Raw genomic sequence first — 20,250 nt, 5'->3', positions numbered from 1 at the left:
TTTTCGTTTCAAGTCTTACAATGAGCTCACCAAGTGGACAGACGGTTTGGATATAACTAATACCCCATAATGGGACCCACAAAACTTGGTGACTTGAACACACCAGCCACATCGGTGGTGTGTGGTACACCAGCCAATCCGCTTCCGAATAATACGTCACCATAGTTTTTATCGTCATGCATACAACAGCACCCCTCGAGGCAAATTCTTCGCGTTGGAAACTCAGCCACCCAACCCAAACCCCTAATAAGTAGCACGAAGAACATCAGAGGCAATGGGCAAACAACACGCGTTCTACTCACGCACTTGCAGAGGGTGTTGGTCATGGCAAACCCACACGCTCTAGTCATACCATACCCGGCTCAAGGTCATGTCATACCCTTCATGGAGATCTCTCATTGCTTGATGGACCGTGGGTTCAGAATCACGTTCGTGAACACTGAGTTCAATCATGCCCGCGTCGTGGCAGCACTGCCAAAGATGGGTGTTGTGGACGGACAGATCCGTCTGGTCGCAATCCCAGATGGGATGGCACCTGATGATGACCGGAATGAGGTGGGCAAGCTATGTGAATGTATTTTACATGTCATGCCTGGTGGTTTAGAAGAGCTGATTCGTAAGATGAATGAGTCAGGTCATGATAAGATCACATGCATCATTGCGGATGGGACGATGGGATGGGCTATGGATGTTGCTGCTAAGATGCGGATCCGAGGAGCTGTGGTTTGGACTGTTCCAGTGAGCCTTTGTGCCCTAATGTTTCACGTTCCTAAGCTGATCGAGGATGGAATCCTCGACGCAGACGGTAAGACTTCCAAATTGGCTTTCTTCAAGATTTCCAAGCTTTGTGGATGAAGAAATATACTCTTAAAGAAATACAATGTTAAAAGAAAACTCATCTTGAAATGGATCACCCGGATCCTTTATATATATAGAATAGAGAATAAAAAAGCTTGTTTGAATAGATCACAGGTTGAATTGAATTTTGAAACTTGAATCCATGGTGGTAGAGTACTAATCACTTAGAGGTAATTGCGGTGGAAATGAGGTAGGATTTTTAACAGTCGAGTGAGAAAACTTTCCCCATGGAGTTCGAGTTTATTGAAGTCACACATTTTTTATTTATTATTATTATTATTATTATTATTATTTTAAATTTATTCGATTAAAAACAAGGTTTAAATTATGGGCCGGATGGTGTGGACTAGCATCAGGCCTAGGCCACGGTGACCAACAATGGTCTAATGAAGGACAACAAGCAATAGAGCCCTTCTAAAGCTCCATGACTCAGCTCATCTCAACTGAGTCAACTCAGTTTGATGAGATTTGAAGCTGATTCATGGGGAAACTAAATGATGTTGAATCAAAACACATCGAGTTTGATTATTGACAGTGGTCTCTGAGGTTACCCAACTCAAGTGTAGAAGTCAGTTTTGGGTTTTTGAACTAATAGCAGGGACACTGCTACGGTGATGATGATACTTACCTAGTTTTGATATATGGCACAGGCCCAGTTTTCTACTGAGTCTGCACCTCTGAGAATGCTTTTCTTGAGACCGTGGGTAGGATTGAAACTGTTCGTAGGGATTGCAATTGCGCCCATGCAATGAGGCCAGTTCCTCACATGCTGAATTGTCACGGACGAGGTTCAAGTTGACTTAAACTCGAACGGACGACCCATCCAATTCGGTGCCATAAGTCACCCTCCGAAGTTACCTCTTGACTTCGGTGAGTCAGGCCGATTCAGCTCCCGACTTGGGTGAGTCCTGACTTGACCTGGGAACGGATGTGCCCATCCAAGTTGCCGAGTATTTTAACCATGGATACTTTACAAGATTATTAGAATAGGCATATTCTACAATGCACTATATATGGGCCTACTTTGATGTGCACATGATATCTAATTCATCCATCATGTGGACATTCTCATGTTCTCATGAGGGGGTCTTTGGATAGTTGGTTACTTTAGATAAGTTATTTATGCCACGAGTAGCTTATCTTGATTTTTACTTATTTAGTAGATAAGTATATTTAGTGAACAATATGATTATTGGCTAAAAAATAGAAAAGCATATTTGGTTTCCAACATTATAAGTATTTATCCCATAAGTATGTTTGGTCTCCCTCACAATTAGTGTCATCATGTGGGGCCAATCTTTCATATTGACTGTTCATTGTATGGGCCTCACCTGTGATGTGAGCTACCCATTATGTAGGCCCCACCTTAGATGTGAGCCATTCCTAATTAGGCTTTGACCTTTAATGTACATCACCCACTATGTAGGGCCTACCTTTGATATTGGTCATCCATCATGTGGGGCCACCATTAATGTTATTGTCCATCATGTGAGGCCCACTTTTAATTATATCAATCGGCCATCATGTCGAGCACATTTTCAATGTGGACTGTCCATCATGTGGGCCCCACCTTCAGTTGGGTTGCCCATCATGCGTGGCTTGCCTTGGATATGGGCCACTCGCCATAGGGCTGACCTTCGATGTGGAACATCCATCATGTGGGGCCCACCTTGATCTAGACCATCCATCATGTGGGGCCACCATTTGTAATTACCCATCATGTGGAGCCCACCTTTGACATGAACTGTCCATCATGTGTGCCCCACCTTCAATGTGGGTTGCCCATCATACGGGGCTCACCTTCGATGTCAACCATTCATCATTAGGGGCTGACCTTTAATATGGACCATGCATGATGTGAGGCCACCTTGATATGCCCACCATCGATCATGTGGGGCCCAACTTCAATGTCCATTGTCAATCATTTGGAGCTTATCTTTGAAGGGCCGTCCATTGTGTTGGCCCCTTATTTGAAGTGGATCGTCCATCATACTGGCCCATTTTGGATGTGGACTATTTATCATTAGGGGTCAACTTTTGATGTGGAATCTCTATTATGTGGGCCCATGTTGATAAGGGTGATCCATCATGTGGGGCCCATCTTAATAAGGGTGATCCATCATGCGAGGCCTACCTCTGATGTGGACCATCCATCATGTGGGCCCCACATTTAACGTGGACAGCCATCATGTGAGGCCTCCTTTGATATGGATAGTTGGAGAGAGAGAGAGAGAGAGAGAGAGAGAGAGAGAGAGAGAGAGAGAGAGAGAGATGTAAAGCGGGTCATGGACACTTTCATGTCTAAGATGGACCAAAGAAAGCTTGATCGAAGGCGAAAGTGATTAGGACCGTCAGAACCCTAAAACATGCATATCTTGCAAACCGGAATGAGTTATTGGACATACCATATATGATTTTGGGGTAGGAGAAGCTACTTTAGCTAACCAACCCCACTTTGCTAGGTTACTCATGCCGGATATGTGAGATTCCATCAGATCGATGGTCAAAAATCCTTTTCAATTTCGATTTTACTATTTATAGTAAGTTTTAATTCAATCATTACTCTTGATCCTTTGAGCTTTAAGAGTTGTGCCCAACATGAAAAAAGGGCTTAGAAAATTTAGGAGAATAACATGGTTAGGCCAAATAGGACACTTACTATTTTTGGCCAAAAACCATGAAGTCTAGTAGGAATCACGACCATCTATAAATAGTAAGTTTACTATTTATAGTAAGTCACGTTTTAAGGGAGTTTAAGTTGGAGTTTGATTCTAAAACTTCTTCCTAGGTTTGAGATTACTATTTAAAGGGTTGTAATTTTGCTTTTATTAGCAATCGAGCTATATTTTATTTTATTAAGAATTATTTCTATTTACCTATTTTCCCTCGTGGATTCGAGGAATCTATGTGAGGAGTCCAGATTAGCTCCGTGGATTCATAGTTATCCTTAAGGAAGGCGGTGATCGACCTCATCACATCCATCCTTGCATCAATTTGTATCAAAGAGAGGACTTCCTTCGAACCGATGAAAAATAACAAAGGAATGGACCAAAAACCCATGGATGATGATCCAGAGATTCGTTATCTTTTGGAAAGAATGAAGCTTTCCACCAAGAAAGTTTGTTGACCATGTAAGGGGAGCAGGCAACCCTTAACCGTCTTGTAGATACACTAATTCCACCCCAGGCTCAAGGTGATGCTCAGCCACTTGCGGTTGTTGTGAGGCATAATCCAAATTTTCATAGGGCAATGCCGATGGTGAGTCAAGCTCCAGCGATGAAGACATCAATGGTGGCTTTGATCGACAACTAGTTCATTGAGGTGATCGATTGGATTGTGTTGAAAGAGACTATCGCGATAAGGTCGAACTTCTTAGTTTTAATAGCTTATTATATATAGAAGATTTCCTCAACTGGTTAACCTATGTATAATGATATTTTGATTACATGGACATGTTGGAAGATAAAAAGGTGAAATTAGTAGCATTCAAAATTTAAATTTGATGCTTCTGCATGGTGGGAGATATTACAAGTCTCATATGCCCAACAGAACAAGGCGCTCGTCAGATCATGGCTACGAATGAGCCACCTACTTTGATCACGATTCCTCCCTAGCTCCATGAGACACCTACGTTGATCATGATTCCTCCCTAGCGATTACGAGCATGTATTTTTCCAACAATACCAAATTTCTCGACAGGGGAATTGAGTCTTCACAAATTACACTGGAGAATTCCAACGATTGGCAACGCGGAATGACCTGTAAGAAACCGAATCACAGAAGGTAGCATGATTTATATGTGGGTGACGATCGACGATTAAGGACCGAGTTCGGATATACTTGGTCGAGACCGTGGATGAAGTGGTTCAGTTGGCAGGTAGGGCAAAAACACAACTTGTAAGAGTCTTTACTCGGCCTTATCCATTAACTCAAGCTGCCACAAATGGGTCCCACACAGGATTCAATTATTGTACAAGGAAAATAACCAGTAGGAGGATGTTCTCAACCTCCTGTAACCGTAAACTGTGACACAAGGAGTGGCTCATCTAGGCCTCTATGTGTAGCACTTACAATAATGGGTTTAAGTAAGATTCCAAATCCTTAGGTCGGCCAAGGTGAAATACTTGTTATCGCTTTGGCTAATTAGGTAACTTATCAAACACCTGCCCTCAATGCCCAGCAACCCACTTGTCCATTAATGAACAAGGCACTAAAGGTGATGAAGTGGAAGAAGACCCTGAAATTGATGAAGATGAACAAACCGTTGAGGAAGGAGCTGGTGATGAAGAATGGTTGGTTGAGGATCATGGTGAATTGTTGGCCATTAGGCAATTATTGACACCCCCAGGAAGGAGTTGTATCCATAGTGGTACAATATATTCTGCACGAGATGTATCAATGACAAGGTTTGTGCAGTAATAATAGACAGCGGTAGTAGTGTGAATATCGTCTCGAAGGTGATGGTGGACAAGTTGTGGCTACCTACGACAAAGCATCATTCCCCTTACTCGATTAGCTGGATAAAAAAGGTAAACAAGACCATGGTAACCAAATAATGTATTGTCTAGTTTTCAATTGGTAAAAATTATAAGGATCAAATACTTTGTAACATAGTATACATGAAAGTATGCAATATGTTACTCGATCGACCATGGCAATCGGACCATGATGCGATCCATTAAGGATGAGACAATGTTTATGTCTTCGTCAAGTATGATAGAAAAATAGTCCTTGCCCCTATGGCATTAGAAAACCATCGTAAAGCATCTAAAGTGGAGAGGAGTTCTCACATAACTACCATTGTAAAGCATCTAAAGTGGAGAGGAGTTCTCACATAACTATTCGAGATTTTATGGAGGAATCCAAGGAAACTGACGATGTGTACGTCGTAGTGGTAAAGGCAAGGAATCAAATCCCCTAAATATTCCTCCAAGTTTAAGGCCGTTACTAAATGAATTCAAAGAAATTTGGCCTAATGACCTTATTTTACACCTCAAACAGGCCCTTTATATGATCATTGAAAATATGTTGTATCTCAATCTAAAAAAATGTAGCTATTTGACCAATAAATTGTTGTTTTTGGGCTTTGTTATTACATCCATGGGCATCCAAGTGACGATAAAAAGGTAAAAGTTATTAGGGAATGGACGGTTCCAACAAACATCCACGAAGTATGGAGTTTTCATAGATTGGCAACATTCATCATCGGTTTGTGAAGAATTTTAGTACCATTGTGTCACCAATTACAGATTGCATGAAGAAGGGGTCATTTCAGTGGATCGGCTAAGCTAACAGGAACTTTGCTGAAATTAAGCACAGATTGTCTATAACCTAGGTTCTTGTACTTCGCAGCTTTGACAAACTTTTTAAGGTTGAATGTGATGCTTCATATGTCTAAATTGGGGGAGTTTTATCTCAAGAAAGTAGGCCGGTATCCTTTTATAGTGAAAATTTTAGTGATACAAGCAAAAACTAGTCAACCTACGAACTCGAATCACACGCAGTAGTCCAGGCACTGTGACTTTAGCGACATTACTTAATTCAGACGAAGTTCATTCTTTACACAGACCATCAAGCTCTCAAATTCATTAATATCAGGCTAACGTGAATCGTGTGCATGCTAGATGGGTTGTATTTTTACAGTAATTAGCATTCCTTTTGGAGCACAAGTTAGGGCAACAAACTAAGGTAGCTGATGCACTTAGCCGTCATGCTTCACTACTTGTTACAATGAGCAATGAGATAGTCGGCTTCGATTATCTCAAAAACCTGTATGCTGGGGATGAAGACTTAAAAAATACATGGATGAGGTACTAAGATGGTCATCCCAGTGACCTACATATGCAAGATGATTTTCTCTTCAAAGGGAATCGACTTTTCATCCCCCTAAAGTTCTCCGAGTGAGCGGATTATTTAAGAGCTACATGAAGGTGGCCTTGGTGGACACCTTGGGTGAGATAAGACTCGAGCTCTTGTGAAGGAGCGGTATTGCTGGTTGTAATTGATACATGGCATGGGTAAAACAGTAAAGCGTTATCATGTTTATCAGACTTCTAAGGGGCAGTCTCAGAATATGGGTCTTTATAACAAATTACATGTGCCCGACAGTCCTTGGGAGGACTTATCTATGGACTTTGTGATTGGTCTCTCACAAACACAGCGTGACATGGATTTAGTGTTCGTAGTGGTAGATCGTTTCTCAAAAAAGACGTACTTTATCCCATGTAAGAAGACCCTTGATGCAACACACATAGCAAATCTATTCTTCAGAGAGGTCATGCAGCTACATGGGGAAGTTGTGAATCACACGTTGGGACCCCTCCTTCGATGTATTTCGGGTGAAAAACTGAATCAATGGGATTTTCTCTTATCTCAAGCAAAATTTATATTCAATAACATGGTGAACTACTCGATAAGGAAGTCTCAATTCCAAATTGTTTATGGTCGAGTGCCCCACCACACACTTGACTTAGTCCTTTTGCCTAAGCTCCTAGGCATGAGTATTGTAGCAGAACAACAAGTATAATGAGCAAGCTGACAAGCATCGGTGACAAAAGTTGTTCGAGGTGGGCGACTATGTTATGGTTCATCTACACAATGAGAGATTTCCGATAAGGATCTACAATATGTTGAAGAATAAGAAGGTTGGACTGTTACTGATCCTCTGAAAGATTAATGTCAATGCTTACGTTGTTGATTTTCAAGATGACATGGAGATCTCACGTACTTTCTACACCGCAGACCTAACAGAGTATCATGAACCGAAACGGGATGAGAACTCGATGATGAGTTTTTTCTGAAGTGGAGGGGGCTAATATAGAGTGGGTCATGGACACTTTCATGTCCAAGATGGACTTGAGGAGGCCTGATCGCAGGCAGAAGTGATCGGGACCATCAAAACCCTAAAATAGGCATATCTCGCAAACCAGAATGAGTTATTCGACATACCATATATGATTTTGGGGTACGAGAAGCTACTTTATAAGACCAACCTTACTATGCTAGGTTGACCATGCCGGATTTGTCAAATGTCAAAAATCCTTTTGAATTTCTTTTTACTATTTATAGTAAGTTTTAATTCGATCATTACTCTTGATCCTTTGAGCTTTAGGAGTTGTGCCCAACATGAAAATGGCATGGAAAATTAAGGAGAATAACGTGGTTAGCCTAAATAGTAGACTTAATTAATTTTTTTTTTAGGGCGAAAACCATGAAACTTCTTCCTAGGTTTGAGATTACGATTTAAAGGGTTAAAATTTCATTTTTATCATCAATCAATCTATTTTCGAATTTATTAGAATTATTTCTATTTTCCTATTTTCCCTCGTGGATTCGAGGAATCTCTGTGAGGAGTCCAGAGAAACCCTATGGATTCGGAGTAGTTATCCCTGAGGAAGATGGTGATCGACCTCATCATGTCCATTCCTGCGTCAGAGTAAGTGAGAGAGAAGTAGAAAAGTAAAGAGTTAAAAAGTTTTAAAAAAACTAACATGGATAAGTAACTTTAAGCAAGGGAATTACTTTTACATTCATGTTTACCAAATTAACTCAAATGATAAAAGTAACTTAGTGGCTTAAGTTAAGAAGTAACTTATTTGTTGGTATCCAAACAGGTCCTTAAAGACTAAAATTTGGTTGATCCAACAGTTAGGTGAGCCACACTATCTAATGTTGGGGATTTGTGCCCTGCAAAACCACACAGATCTAGATCTAGGATAGCAATTCAATAGTAATAAGCAATCACAAAAGAACACAGAGTTTTAACGTGGAAAACCCTTGCGGGAAAAAACCACGGCACAAAGCAACAGAATCCACTATGAAAAGAAACTTACAAGATAGAGGACTTACCCAATTCGATCAACCTCGAATCTTACCCTTACTACACCCTTTGATTTCCCTAGAACCCCTTTAGAAAGCTTTAGAATTATTTCCCATTATATCTAGAAAAGCCCTAGGGACCCTTATTTATAGTTTAGGCAACTTCCTTTCACACCATGTAAAAGACTGACTCAAATTTCCGTAGTCCGCATCAGATTCGGAAACGAATCTGCGTAATTATGACTAGTCGAGCCGAGGCTACGACTGGTTATAGGACCCTTACGACCGGTTGAGACATCCCCACGACCGGTTGAGCAGCCCGGATACTAAAAATCCCCAAGTCATTGGACTTTGAGTTGAGTGGTACTCGACTAGTCGAGCGGCTCCCATGACCGGTCGTGGCTGACCCATGACCGATCGAACAACACCTAAAATCAGATTTAAGACTTTTTCAACAATCTCCACCAAGTCTTCAATCTTTAACTGTATAGCTCCTTGACCTCTTCTCTTATCTCTTCATCGCATCATAGCTTCAATCAACGCTTCTTGTGCATACTCCGTCCTTCTTTTACGCCATCGCCAAGCCCAGAGAAGTTGCACAGAACTTGAACTTCTTTGTAGAAACGACCTAGGTGAGTATGTCTGCTGGATTCATGCTGGTGTGAATCTTTTCTAGTGTAACGCCTCCTTCCTCAAGCACCTGTCGGATAAAGTGGTGACGAACATCAATGTGTTTAGTATGTGAGTGATAAACAAAATTTTTAGCCAAATTTATAGCGCTCTCGCTATCACAGTTAACCGGCACGGCCTCCTGCTGAAGTCCCAACTGATTTATCATGCCTCTGAGACAAACACCTTCTTTAAACGCTTCCGTCACTGCCATATATTCTGTTTCGGTCGTGGAAAGAGCTACTACGGACTGAAGCTTCGACATCTAACTGATTGCTCCACCCGCTAGTACAAACGGGTATCCTGAAGTAGACTTCCTAGAATCTATACTGCCTGCGTAGTCGAAATCCACATACCTAACCAACTTTGTCCCTGTTTTCTCAAAAGTTAAGACGTAGTCTTTCGTACCTCGAATATATTGAAGTAGCCATTTCACTGCCTCCCAATGTTGCTTGCAGGGGTTTGACATGTATCTGCTCATAACACCGACTACCTGTGAAATATCCGGTCTCGTACAGACCATGACATACATTAAACTGCCAACCGTATTCGAATAGGGCACATGAGACATAACTTGTTTTTTCTCAATTGATTTAGGACATTGTTCTGAGGAAAGCTTAAAGTGAGCCGCGTGGGGAACGCTCATCGGTTTTGCCTGATCCATCCCATACTTGATCAATACCTTTTCAAGGTATTCTTCCTGTGATAACCAAAGCCTGCTCCTCTTCCTATCTCTATGAATATCTATGCCGAGAACCCTCTTTGAAGCCCCCAGATCTTTCATCTCGAATCTCCCTGATAACTGAGTCTTCAGTACATTGATTTCAGACATATCATGACAAACGATCAACATATCATCAACATACAGTACTAGGATGATGAATTTTCCATCATTGAGTGTCTTGTAATAGACAAAATGATCGTATTCACTCCGAGTAAATTTCTGACTCACCATGAAAGAATCAAATTTTTTATACCACTGCCTAGGCGACTGTTTCAGGCCGTACAACGACCTCATTAACCTGTAAACCTTTTTCTCTGCCCCTTTAACTTCGTAGCCCTTTGGTTGCTTCATGTAGATCTGCTCTTTCAATTCCCCATGTAGAAATGCAGTCTTCACATCCATCTATTCTAGCTCTAGATCGTATTGGGCAACTAGCACCAACACGAATCTGATAGATACTTGCTTAATCACCGGCGCAAATATCTCTATGAAGTCGATTCCTTCTCTCTGAGCATAACCCTTCACTACCAACCTTGCTTTGTATCTATCCTGTTTCTTATTGAATAACCACTTGCATCCTATCACTTTTTGGCTCACAAGAAGCTCCATCAGCTCCCATGTGTGATTTTTATGCAACGAGTCCATCTCATTATCCACCGTCGCCTTCCACTTTTCTGCATCAGGCTCATCAAGAGCCTCCTAAATAGTAAACAGGTCCCCCTCATCTGTAATGGGGGCATATACAATATTAGAGTAGTCCCTTTATCTTACTGGTAACCTGCGATCACGCGATGGGTTCCTTCTCATAGGTGGCTGCTCCACCTGATACTGTACCTTTGTCTTCACATATGTCTCTGCCTGTGTATCATTTGTATCAATCTGGACGTCTACGATCACCTTTTTCAGTTCCTCTTGCTGAGCTTTCATCGAATCTGACGTCACGGCTAGTGATGACCTTGCGTGTGACCTTGTCGAATAACCTGTAACCTTTCACACCAATGTCATAGCCAACAAAGATATACTTTTTGGCCCTATGGTCTAGCTTATCTCTCTCAACTGACGATACATGAGAGTAAGCCTCACAACCAAATATGCATAAATCTGAGTAGTCGAGTTTCTAACCACTCTGTACTTCCTCTGGAATTTTACATTCAATTGCCGTTGAAGGAGAACGGTTCACCAAATAACAAGCCGTGTTAACAGCCTCAGTCCATAGGTCCTTGCCCAACGCAGCATTACTTAACATGCATCTGGCCCTCTTTAAGAGAGTTTGATTCATTCGCTCAGCTACACTATTTTGCTCAGGCGTGTGGCGCACTATGTTGTGTCTGATGATCCCTTTATCCTTACAATAATCATTAAATTTAGTGGAAATAAATTCTCCATCATTGTCAGTCTTTAAAACCTTTATTTTTTGCCTTGACTATTTTTCCACCATTGCCTTCCATTACTTGAATATGGTGAAAACTTCAGATTTACGTTTCATGAAGTAAACCCAAACTTTCCTGGAGTAGTCATCAATGAATGAAATAAACCATGACGACCCCCCAATAGAAACTTCTGGCAATGACCCCCATACATCAGAGTGCACATAATCAAGCACTCCCTTACAAACATGTTTTCGAGATTTAAAAGATAGTCTAGATTGTTTACCATATATACAATGCTTGCATATATCTAAATCAGAATTTTTAAAAACTGAAATCAAACACCGATCAGAAAGTACCTTCATGCCCCGCTCGCTCACGTGGCCCAGACGAGCATGCTACATACGTAGAGACGTGAAGTCTGCAATAGCTGTTGCCGCTCTACCTGCCGAAGTGCTCCCAATAACCTGTAAAGGTTTCCATGCCTCTGAGCTCTCATAACCATGAGTGCTTCTTTTAAAACTTTAAGGACACCATCAATACCAGTGAACTTGCACCCTATAGCCTCGAGTGCACCGAGAGAAATCAGACTTTTCTTCATATCAGGAACATGCTTGACGTCAGTCAAGGTATACTCCATCCCATCAAACATCTTGATACTCACCGTGCCAATAACCACAACATTACAGGCATTTTCATTGCCCATAAAAACCTGTCCACCATCGCATTCCTTGTAACTGGCGAACCAATTCCGATGAGGAGTCATATGATAAGATGCTCCTGTGTCAAGTATCAACTCGTCTTTATAATTGTCATGTAAGTGACCAATCATGAAAACGGACAGAACATCACCACCACTTGATTCTTCATCAGATGTGACCACATTGGCTTCCTTGGAAGAAGCCACTGAATTTTCTTTCTTTGTTTTAGGATTTCTATAATCCTTCTCCATGTGTCCAGATAACCCACAATTCTAACACTATAATTTTCCTTTGCCCTTGCCCTTGGATTTGGATCTAGGTCTTGAGGATCATGTACCTCTCTCAGAATCTCTGTCCCTCGTAATCAGTGTATCGGAAGATGCACCCATGTCACCGTTTAACTTTCTCATAGCCTTTCCTTGAAGGGTTGAGATAATGGTGTCAACACTTAGGGTTTTATTTGCAGTGCACATCGTGTCCCTGAAAGACTCATATGATGCAGAAAGAGAATTCAACAATATACATGCATGTTCCTTATCTTTGACCACTTCCTCCATATCCAGCAATTCGCACATCAATTTATTAAAGTTGCTGATATGGGCTTTTAGATCTCCACCCTCTGCCATCTTGAAGGTATAACATTTTAGCTTTAAGTGCAGGTGATTTTTAGAGGACTTCTTTGCATAGATGTTCTCTAACTTTGCCCACAAACCAGCCGTAGTTTTCTCCCTCAAAACATTATAAAGAACCTCATCCGTGAGACATAAATGGATAGAAGCTAAAGCATTACTATCAAGGTTTTTCCATTCATCATCTTTCATGGTAGATTTTCACTCCTCAAGAGCCTTAATCTCGCCTTGCTTGGTTAACAGGCTAATCATCTTAACCTTCCATAACTTAAAATTATTTTTTCCTGAGTACTTCTCAATATTAAACTTGCCGTTTCCCATTATTACTAATCTTGCAGGTTCAAATCTGCGCCCCAACGATTGCTCTGATACCACTTGTTGGGGATTTGTATCCACACAGATCTAGATCTAGGATAACAATTCAATAGTAACAAGCAATCATAGAAGAATACAAAGTTTTAATGTGGAAAACCCTTGCTGGAAAAAACCACGGCACAAAGTGACAGAAATCCACTATGAAAAAAACTTACAAGAGAGAGGACTTACCCGATTCGAACAACCTCGAATCTCACCCTTGCTACACCATTTGATTTCCCTAAAACCCCTTTAGAAAGCTTTAGAATTATTTCTCATTATATCTAGAAAAGCCCTAGGGACCCCTATTTATAGTTTAGGAAATTTCATTTCGCACCTTGCGAAAGACTGACTCAAATTTTCGCAGTCCGCATCAGATTCGGAAATGAATCTGCGTAATTACGACTAGTTGAGCCGAGGATACTACTGGTCGTAGGACCCCTACAACCGGTCGAGACATCCCCACGACCAGTCGAGCAGCCCGGATACTAAAAATCTCAAGTTGCTGGACTTTGAGTCGAGCGGCTCCCACGACTGGTCGAGCAACACCCAAAATCAGATTTAAGACTTTTTCAACATGTAAAATCATGCCTAAAACTTTTAAATTCATGTGACATGGACCACTTGAGTTTTGAGATTAACTGATTTTTGGGTTTTCCATTCATCATGGTAGTTCTCATCTTCTAGATGAATTGGATAGCATATGAACAACATGTTGGGCTCCAAAAACAGTCTAGAAGGTTTTGATGTTTGCCGTGCCCATCCCAACATGGATTGGATTTGTCTAATTTCGGAATTAGAGGGTGAACTTTAACGAGTGCATTTTATAGACTGTTGAAGGTGGGACTTTCATCATAATAGGCCTTAAAATATTCTTATTTTACAAACCATCTAGAGGGGATCCGACCACCTATTAATGAGGAAGTTAGAGCCGTTTGTAGGCAACCAACTGTCAATGCCAAAATGCATCCATTTGATGATGAAAGGAAGGGTTCCTTCTATACACGCTCCCTTTGATTGTGCCAGATCGGACGGATAGTAAGCTGAGATGTGGTGGCACTACTTTAAGGAAGATCAAGATGAAATCCTCATAACCAATGTGATCGGTAGGAGGAAATCATGAAGTATAAGAAATGTTGCTACCATAAGACACGTGTCATCATGCATGAGTAAAAGTTAGTCCATGATATGAGCAATACGAGAGAGGTCATATGCTCCGTAACAGCCTAGAAACAAAGTTACGACCGTTGTTTTAGCTAGCGGTGATGCTTCTCATGACGCATGATACAAGTCGAGTGGCTACATATACATGAAGCCATAAGTAGAAATCTCTAATTCGCATGATTAAATATGGTAGTGATCAATAGAGATACATGGTGCCAATATGATTGGCTACGCACATCCAAAAGCAAGTTTATTGACAAATTGAATGAAAATTCCGCAAACTTATCTTGAGTTAAAAAGTATAATAGGCTACATTTGCAAATTGGCCAATCAATCAAAAGAAGATCTAGGCAACTATTTCAATACGTGTCTCTGACAAACTGTCTTACATATCTATAAATGCAATAGAGAATGAAGAGCTTGGTGTCCACTCTACTCCAATACAATACAACACTACATTTCCAAGTGCAACACTACCCATACTCCATCCTCCGTGAACACTTACCAATATTATTTTTTTCTTCAATCTAACTCATTCCTTGTAAAGCTAGCGCAATGCTGCAAAATCAATTAATTGAATTAAGAAGATTAGGATATGATAGTCATTTACCATGTTTTTACAATCATGTCGCCGGACTTATGTAGATCTCTAGGTCTCAAACGAATTGTCAATGTGGCCATCTTGCCATGTGCCTAGGGAATATGCTCAAGCATCTCACTATGAAGTTTGATTAAGTTATAAACAAGTTGGCGTTTAAATATAGTTGCCTTGCCATGGAGCCCACTCAAGCAACGAATAGGTGGCCGTTCCATGACAACATTACCTATAGAGTTAGGATCTAAGCAATAAACGATTACTCATTACAACGACAATCTCACCAAAACGTGACGACCCGAAGTGACGAACAAGATTTCAATTCACCGGCCTTCTCGTCAAGAAATGTGTGGCTGAGTGATGAATAGTCAATTGTTTTCCAAATGGCCCTCTTGCCATGAAGCTCAATCACGTGGAGTAATGAATGGATTATCATTTTCCATTGATCATCTCGCTATGAACCAAGCCATGCGATGAACGAACCATCATATATCCCTCCATTGTTAGTCATCTAATCATAGAACTTGGTCATGTTAAATGAACAGATAGTTGTCACAATAATTGTCCGGCCATGAAGTAAGCCACATTATGAACAAACCTCTACCCTTTTCCTGCAAACCACGATTGTCTCACATAATGAAGCTCAGCCCCTAGCAAATGGTTAGCTGTTCCTGATGACCGTTTAGCCACAAAAGATAATTTAGATGGCGATCTAATTTTCGTGCCCAATATTCTTTTTGCCACAAACAAATAGTCGTTCCCAATGACTATCTTGCTATGAATAGATTATCATTAGTAATCCTTTTGGTTTTTTATTATTTACTTTTCCAATCGAGTATAATTAAAAGTTATCTATTAAATTGAGCGGCTTTGACCTAGTTTTATTCTTTTTAACTATTTTTATTATTGAATGGCATAAGCTATCACACGCTTTGTTGAATGTCCTTTTCTCCAAAGGGAAAATGAACACATTAAAAAGACAAGCCCTCTCCTTCACAAATCACTTTATTCTATGCAATTGTTGAGCCATTGTTGGCTCTGGCACACTCGATACATCCAACGCACACGTATCACATGTGACTAAATAGATAGATTTTCATGAAACATCAAGTTGTGTTGGCAAAGCCTATATCTTTATTTTGGTGAGGTTGTGGTTCTATTCAATCAACGAGCATGTTAAGTTGCATCGACTCTATCCACATTTACATTTTATTAATTATTAGAATAACTTAACGTTAGCTTAGGAAGTGACTTCGGTTTAGTAACTGTTTATTTTTATTTTTTCTTAACAGCAAAGAAGTTACTTGTCTAAGTCGGGTAAACAATCTTCAAAAGTAACTTAATACCTTAAAGTTATTCATGGGGATGTAAAAAAAAATAAAAAAATAATAATAATAATAATAAAATAAATATATTTCTAACTTTTTGAAGTTTTACTTTCCCTCTCTCTCTCTCTCTCTCTCCCTTCTCCACATGATAGCCTGTCCATATAAAAAGTGCCCTGCATGATGGATGGACCACACCAAAGGTAGGGCCCACTTGATGTACGATCCACATTAGTGGGCTCCACATGATGAACATTGATGGTGGGCCCACATTATAGATTACCCACACCAAAGGGTCCCAAAGAATAGGTGGTCCACATCAAAGTTCAGCCCTTAATGATGAATGGCCCACATGGAAGGCGAACCCCGCATGATGGAAACCCACATTGAAGGTAGGGCCCACATGATGCATGGTTCACATCAAAGGTAGGCTCCAAAAGATGGGCAGTGGATATTGAAGGTGGGCGCCACATGATGGACATCCACATCAAAAGTCGGGTACCCATCAGATCTTTGAACCTAGGCCTCAAATCAGGTTCAGGTTAGGTCCACATCAAACAACAACATTTGCATTGTTGGGTTTACACATCCACATGCCACTTGACACATTCGTGTTGTAAATAAGCTATCTCAAATGCATTTACATGCATATGAAATAAAGAAACTCCAAACCAGTTAGTTCTATCACTGGGTACAAAATAGGAGACCTGAACCAAACTCAATTTGGCTGAGAAATTAGAATAAGATAAAATAAAATCACCCAAGGTTTATTGGATACCTGTGGCTATCTAAAAGTCCAATTATCCAAATTCAGCTTATATACGTTGCTCGATTAAATCTACGTGTGCACCTGTGGCACACTTTCACGAGTTTACTACCCCGATTTCTCGTACATGTCACGCTTAAAGAATATATGACGTGATGAATGCAGATTCTTTACATGCTTGCCATCCAACTATGGGAACTATGCCTGACATGGTAGCCATGATGGAGGGCCCCATTTGCACCGATACCTTGGAAGATACATACGCTATGTAATTGATCCTGACAGTGATTCAATATTTTTGCAGGATTTCCAACGAAACATCAAATGATCAAGCTCTCCCCGACCATGCCAGAATTCAGCACCAATCACCTAGTGTGGATCTGCGTCGGTGACCGTGACACACAAAAGTCCATCTTCCGATACTTATTCGAATGCAGCCGAGCTGTTAAATTCGCCGACTGGTTTCTTTGCAACTCATTCTACGAGATTGAACAATCCGCCTTTGACTTGTACCCAAACATCCTACCAATCGGCCCTCTTCTCGCAGGAAGACGACTTGGGCGACTCGAAGGGAACTTCTGGCCTGAAGATTCCACTTGCCTAAGCTGGCTCGATGAACAGCCTGCCTGCTCAGTAGTTTACATTGCTTTTGGTAGCTTTACTATCTTCGACCGACGTCAATTCCACGAACTGGCACTTGGGCTCGAACTTTCCAACCGTTCGTTCCTATGGGTCGTTCGACCAGACCTCACTGGTGCATCATCGGACGCTTATCCAGATGGCTTTGAAGCCAGAGTGGCGGGTCGTGGGCGGATTGTTGGATGGTCACCTCAACAAACGGTGCTGGCCCACCCTTCGATTTCGTGCTTCTTGACCCATTGCGGGTGGAACTCGACCATGGAAGGGATGAGCAATGGAGTTCCTTTCTTGTGCTGGCCTTACTTTGCTGACCAGTTACAAAATCAAATATTTATTTCTGATATTTGGAAGGTTGGGTTGCAGCTGAAACACGATTCCAGTGGGATCATACCCAAAGAAGAGATTAAGGGAAAGCTGGATGAATTACTTGGTGATGAGGGTATAAGAGTGAGATCTTTAGAGCTCATGCAGACTGCCTGAAAGAATGTTGCCGAAGGAGGATCTTCGTTTAAGAATTTCAACGATTTCATTGAAGCAGTCAAGCTGAAGTGTTAGGGTGAAAGAGATGAGCCATTCATTAGGTGGGCGCCGCTGTGAACAGGCTATGGTTATAAAATCAAGCTGGTTAACTCGTCACTGGGGCTACACAAGTATGGGAAGACTGAAAAAAAGATGAGAAACGGTCCATATTCAATGTGGCCCACCTGATGTCTGAGAGCCTTTTTTTTTCCTCTATCCATGGCATATTTAAAGACTTTCCATCTGTTGTACCGTTTGTAATATTGCCTGAACCATCCATCTTCCTGATGCGCACGTGGGCCACCTAATAAATGGACCATGGTAATTTTACCCCAAAGACAGCATTTACCCCAGCCCGGGTGGTGATACCATCCGGAAGTCTCTCTTTCCTAGCTGATCGTAGAGAGGCAGAGAGAAATCTGCAGAAATTTAAGCTGGCGCTGGTGGCCCAAGCTGAGAAAGGAAGCATCTCTCTCATTCGTCTCTTTCAGGCATTGACTGATTCCAGGTATGCTGCATCTGCAATCGATATCACCCGAATAGCTCCAGACAGTTTCCTCATCTTCTTCAAAACGGAGCCCACCAAGGGACCTCGCTGAGGAAGGTGTCCGGATCTCACTGTTCGGGATCCCCGCTCATGCATGGCTTGAATCAGTCTTCATTAGTTTGAGGAAAACTTTTGGTAAAGTCATGGAAATCGAGAGATGCTCTGCCCTTGGCCTCGTTCAAATTGGAGCTAGAATCAAGGTTATCCTTCAGTTGGGCGTAGATACCCAAAAGGTTTGGAAATTGGTTGTGGCCAATAGAGAATATTGGATTTGGGGCATGTTGAATCCACCTCATTCGCCTCCAATTGGTGATCACCAAGACCTTACCAGAGCTCCAGACGTCTCCACTAGATAGTGGGTTGAGAGGGTTTTTCACCACCCAGCTCCACCGCCCCTGGAAGTTGCCCGCCACCCTGCAGGCCCCCATTGTAGCACTACCTCCATCTGCTTTCCAGCATACTCCAATGAGTCTTGTTGCAGCTCCAACCCGGAATTCAACCATGCTAGATGTTTGTGAAAATACCCCAGTCACTACTAGGAATATGAACCTTCCAACTGTTTGCGAAAATGCCAAAGAATCCCCCATCGTTCCCTGCCCCCATGGCACTCCGGATTACATCCCATACCCCATCAATAGTCCCCCTATCCTAGGCGGTTATGGAAATGCCCAACACTCTCCTAAGGGATCCTCCATCCAAGGTGCTAGGGAAAATGCCCCTTCGGCAACTCAATCGTATGCATCCAAGCCAGATAATTCAAAGGATCTCACTTCGGAATCTGGTATCCCTGAAACACAATACACAAAACACATTCCCTTTCCGACCTCCAAGTTGCTGAACCATTGTAGAAGTGTGTAGAGCTCTCTCTCGGAGGGCCACAACCCTAAAAAAATTAGGAAATCCTTTGAAGAATCTTCGGAAGACGATGATACTGTGGCAAAGAATTCCTACCCCATTGCATCTCCTAGAAGGAAAGTGGCTTTTGAAGATGCTCAAATTCTAGTAGATTCTTCCCCTTTCTTCCATAACCTGACTCCTGCACCCAGTCATCCCCATCCCCCGAGCAGACCGACCCTCGCTCTAACCTCTTTAAGCTGAGATGCTCTTCCTCTGCTCTCCCAAAACCCAAAGAACATTCCTTCTTTTCCCAATTCCTCTACAGCCCGTGAGACAGCCCATGGGCAAGGTTCTACCACTACAAGAAAAGTGGTCTTTACCGGCGGCCAAAACTGCCAATAAATATGTAAAACCACAGCTAAATGTTTTACCGGCGTTCAGATACGTGTCGGTAGAGTTACCAGCGGTTGGACACTTTTACCGGCGTTTTGTATGGCCGCCGCTAGAAAGAAACTTTAACCGCCGATTATTGTCCTTTACCAGCGCTTTTACTGACTGCTGGGAAAGACTCGCTAAAAATAGAAAAGCGCTAGTAAAAGTCTACGTAAGCATCGTAAAAAGGTTCCGAAACGCTGGTAATGATCCTCAAAAAACATCTCTAGCTTTTTTCCTTAATCCATTCATTTTTATATTTAATTGGAACCTATATTCTTTTTAAATATTTAGAATATAAAAAAT

At 41.6% G+C, this 20,250-nt stretch overlaps 1 protein-coding gene across 1 annotated transcript; it reads left to right on the top strand.

Annotated features, from left to right (window-relative positions):
* Positions 1–384: 384 nt before the first annotated feature.
* On the top strand, positions 385–18,289 carry LOC131218151 (UDP-glycosyltransferase 83A1-like). The gene is made up of 2 exons (XM_058212831.1): positions 385–805; positions 17,275–18,289. The coding sequence occupies exons 1-2, from the start codon at positions 385–387 to the stop codon at positions 18,087–18,089; spliced, it is 1,236 nt and encodes a 411-aa protein (XP_058068814.1). The 3' UTR covers positions 18,090–18,289.
* The last annotated feature ends 1,961 nt before the right edge of the window (positions 18,290–20,250 follow it).

The sequence above is a fragment of the Magnolia sinica genome, chromosome 11 (assembly GCF_029962835.1).
Source record: "Magnolia sinica isolate HGM2019 chromosome 11, MsV1, whole genome shotgun sequence".
Taxonomy (NCBI): Eukaryota; Viridiplantae; Streptophyta; class Magnoliopsida; order Magnoliales; family Magnoliaceae; genus Magnolia; species Magnolia sinica.
Note: the sequence above shows the minus strand (reverse complement) of the source record. Positions and strands in the feature narration are given on the sequence as shown.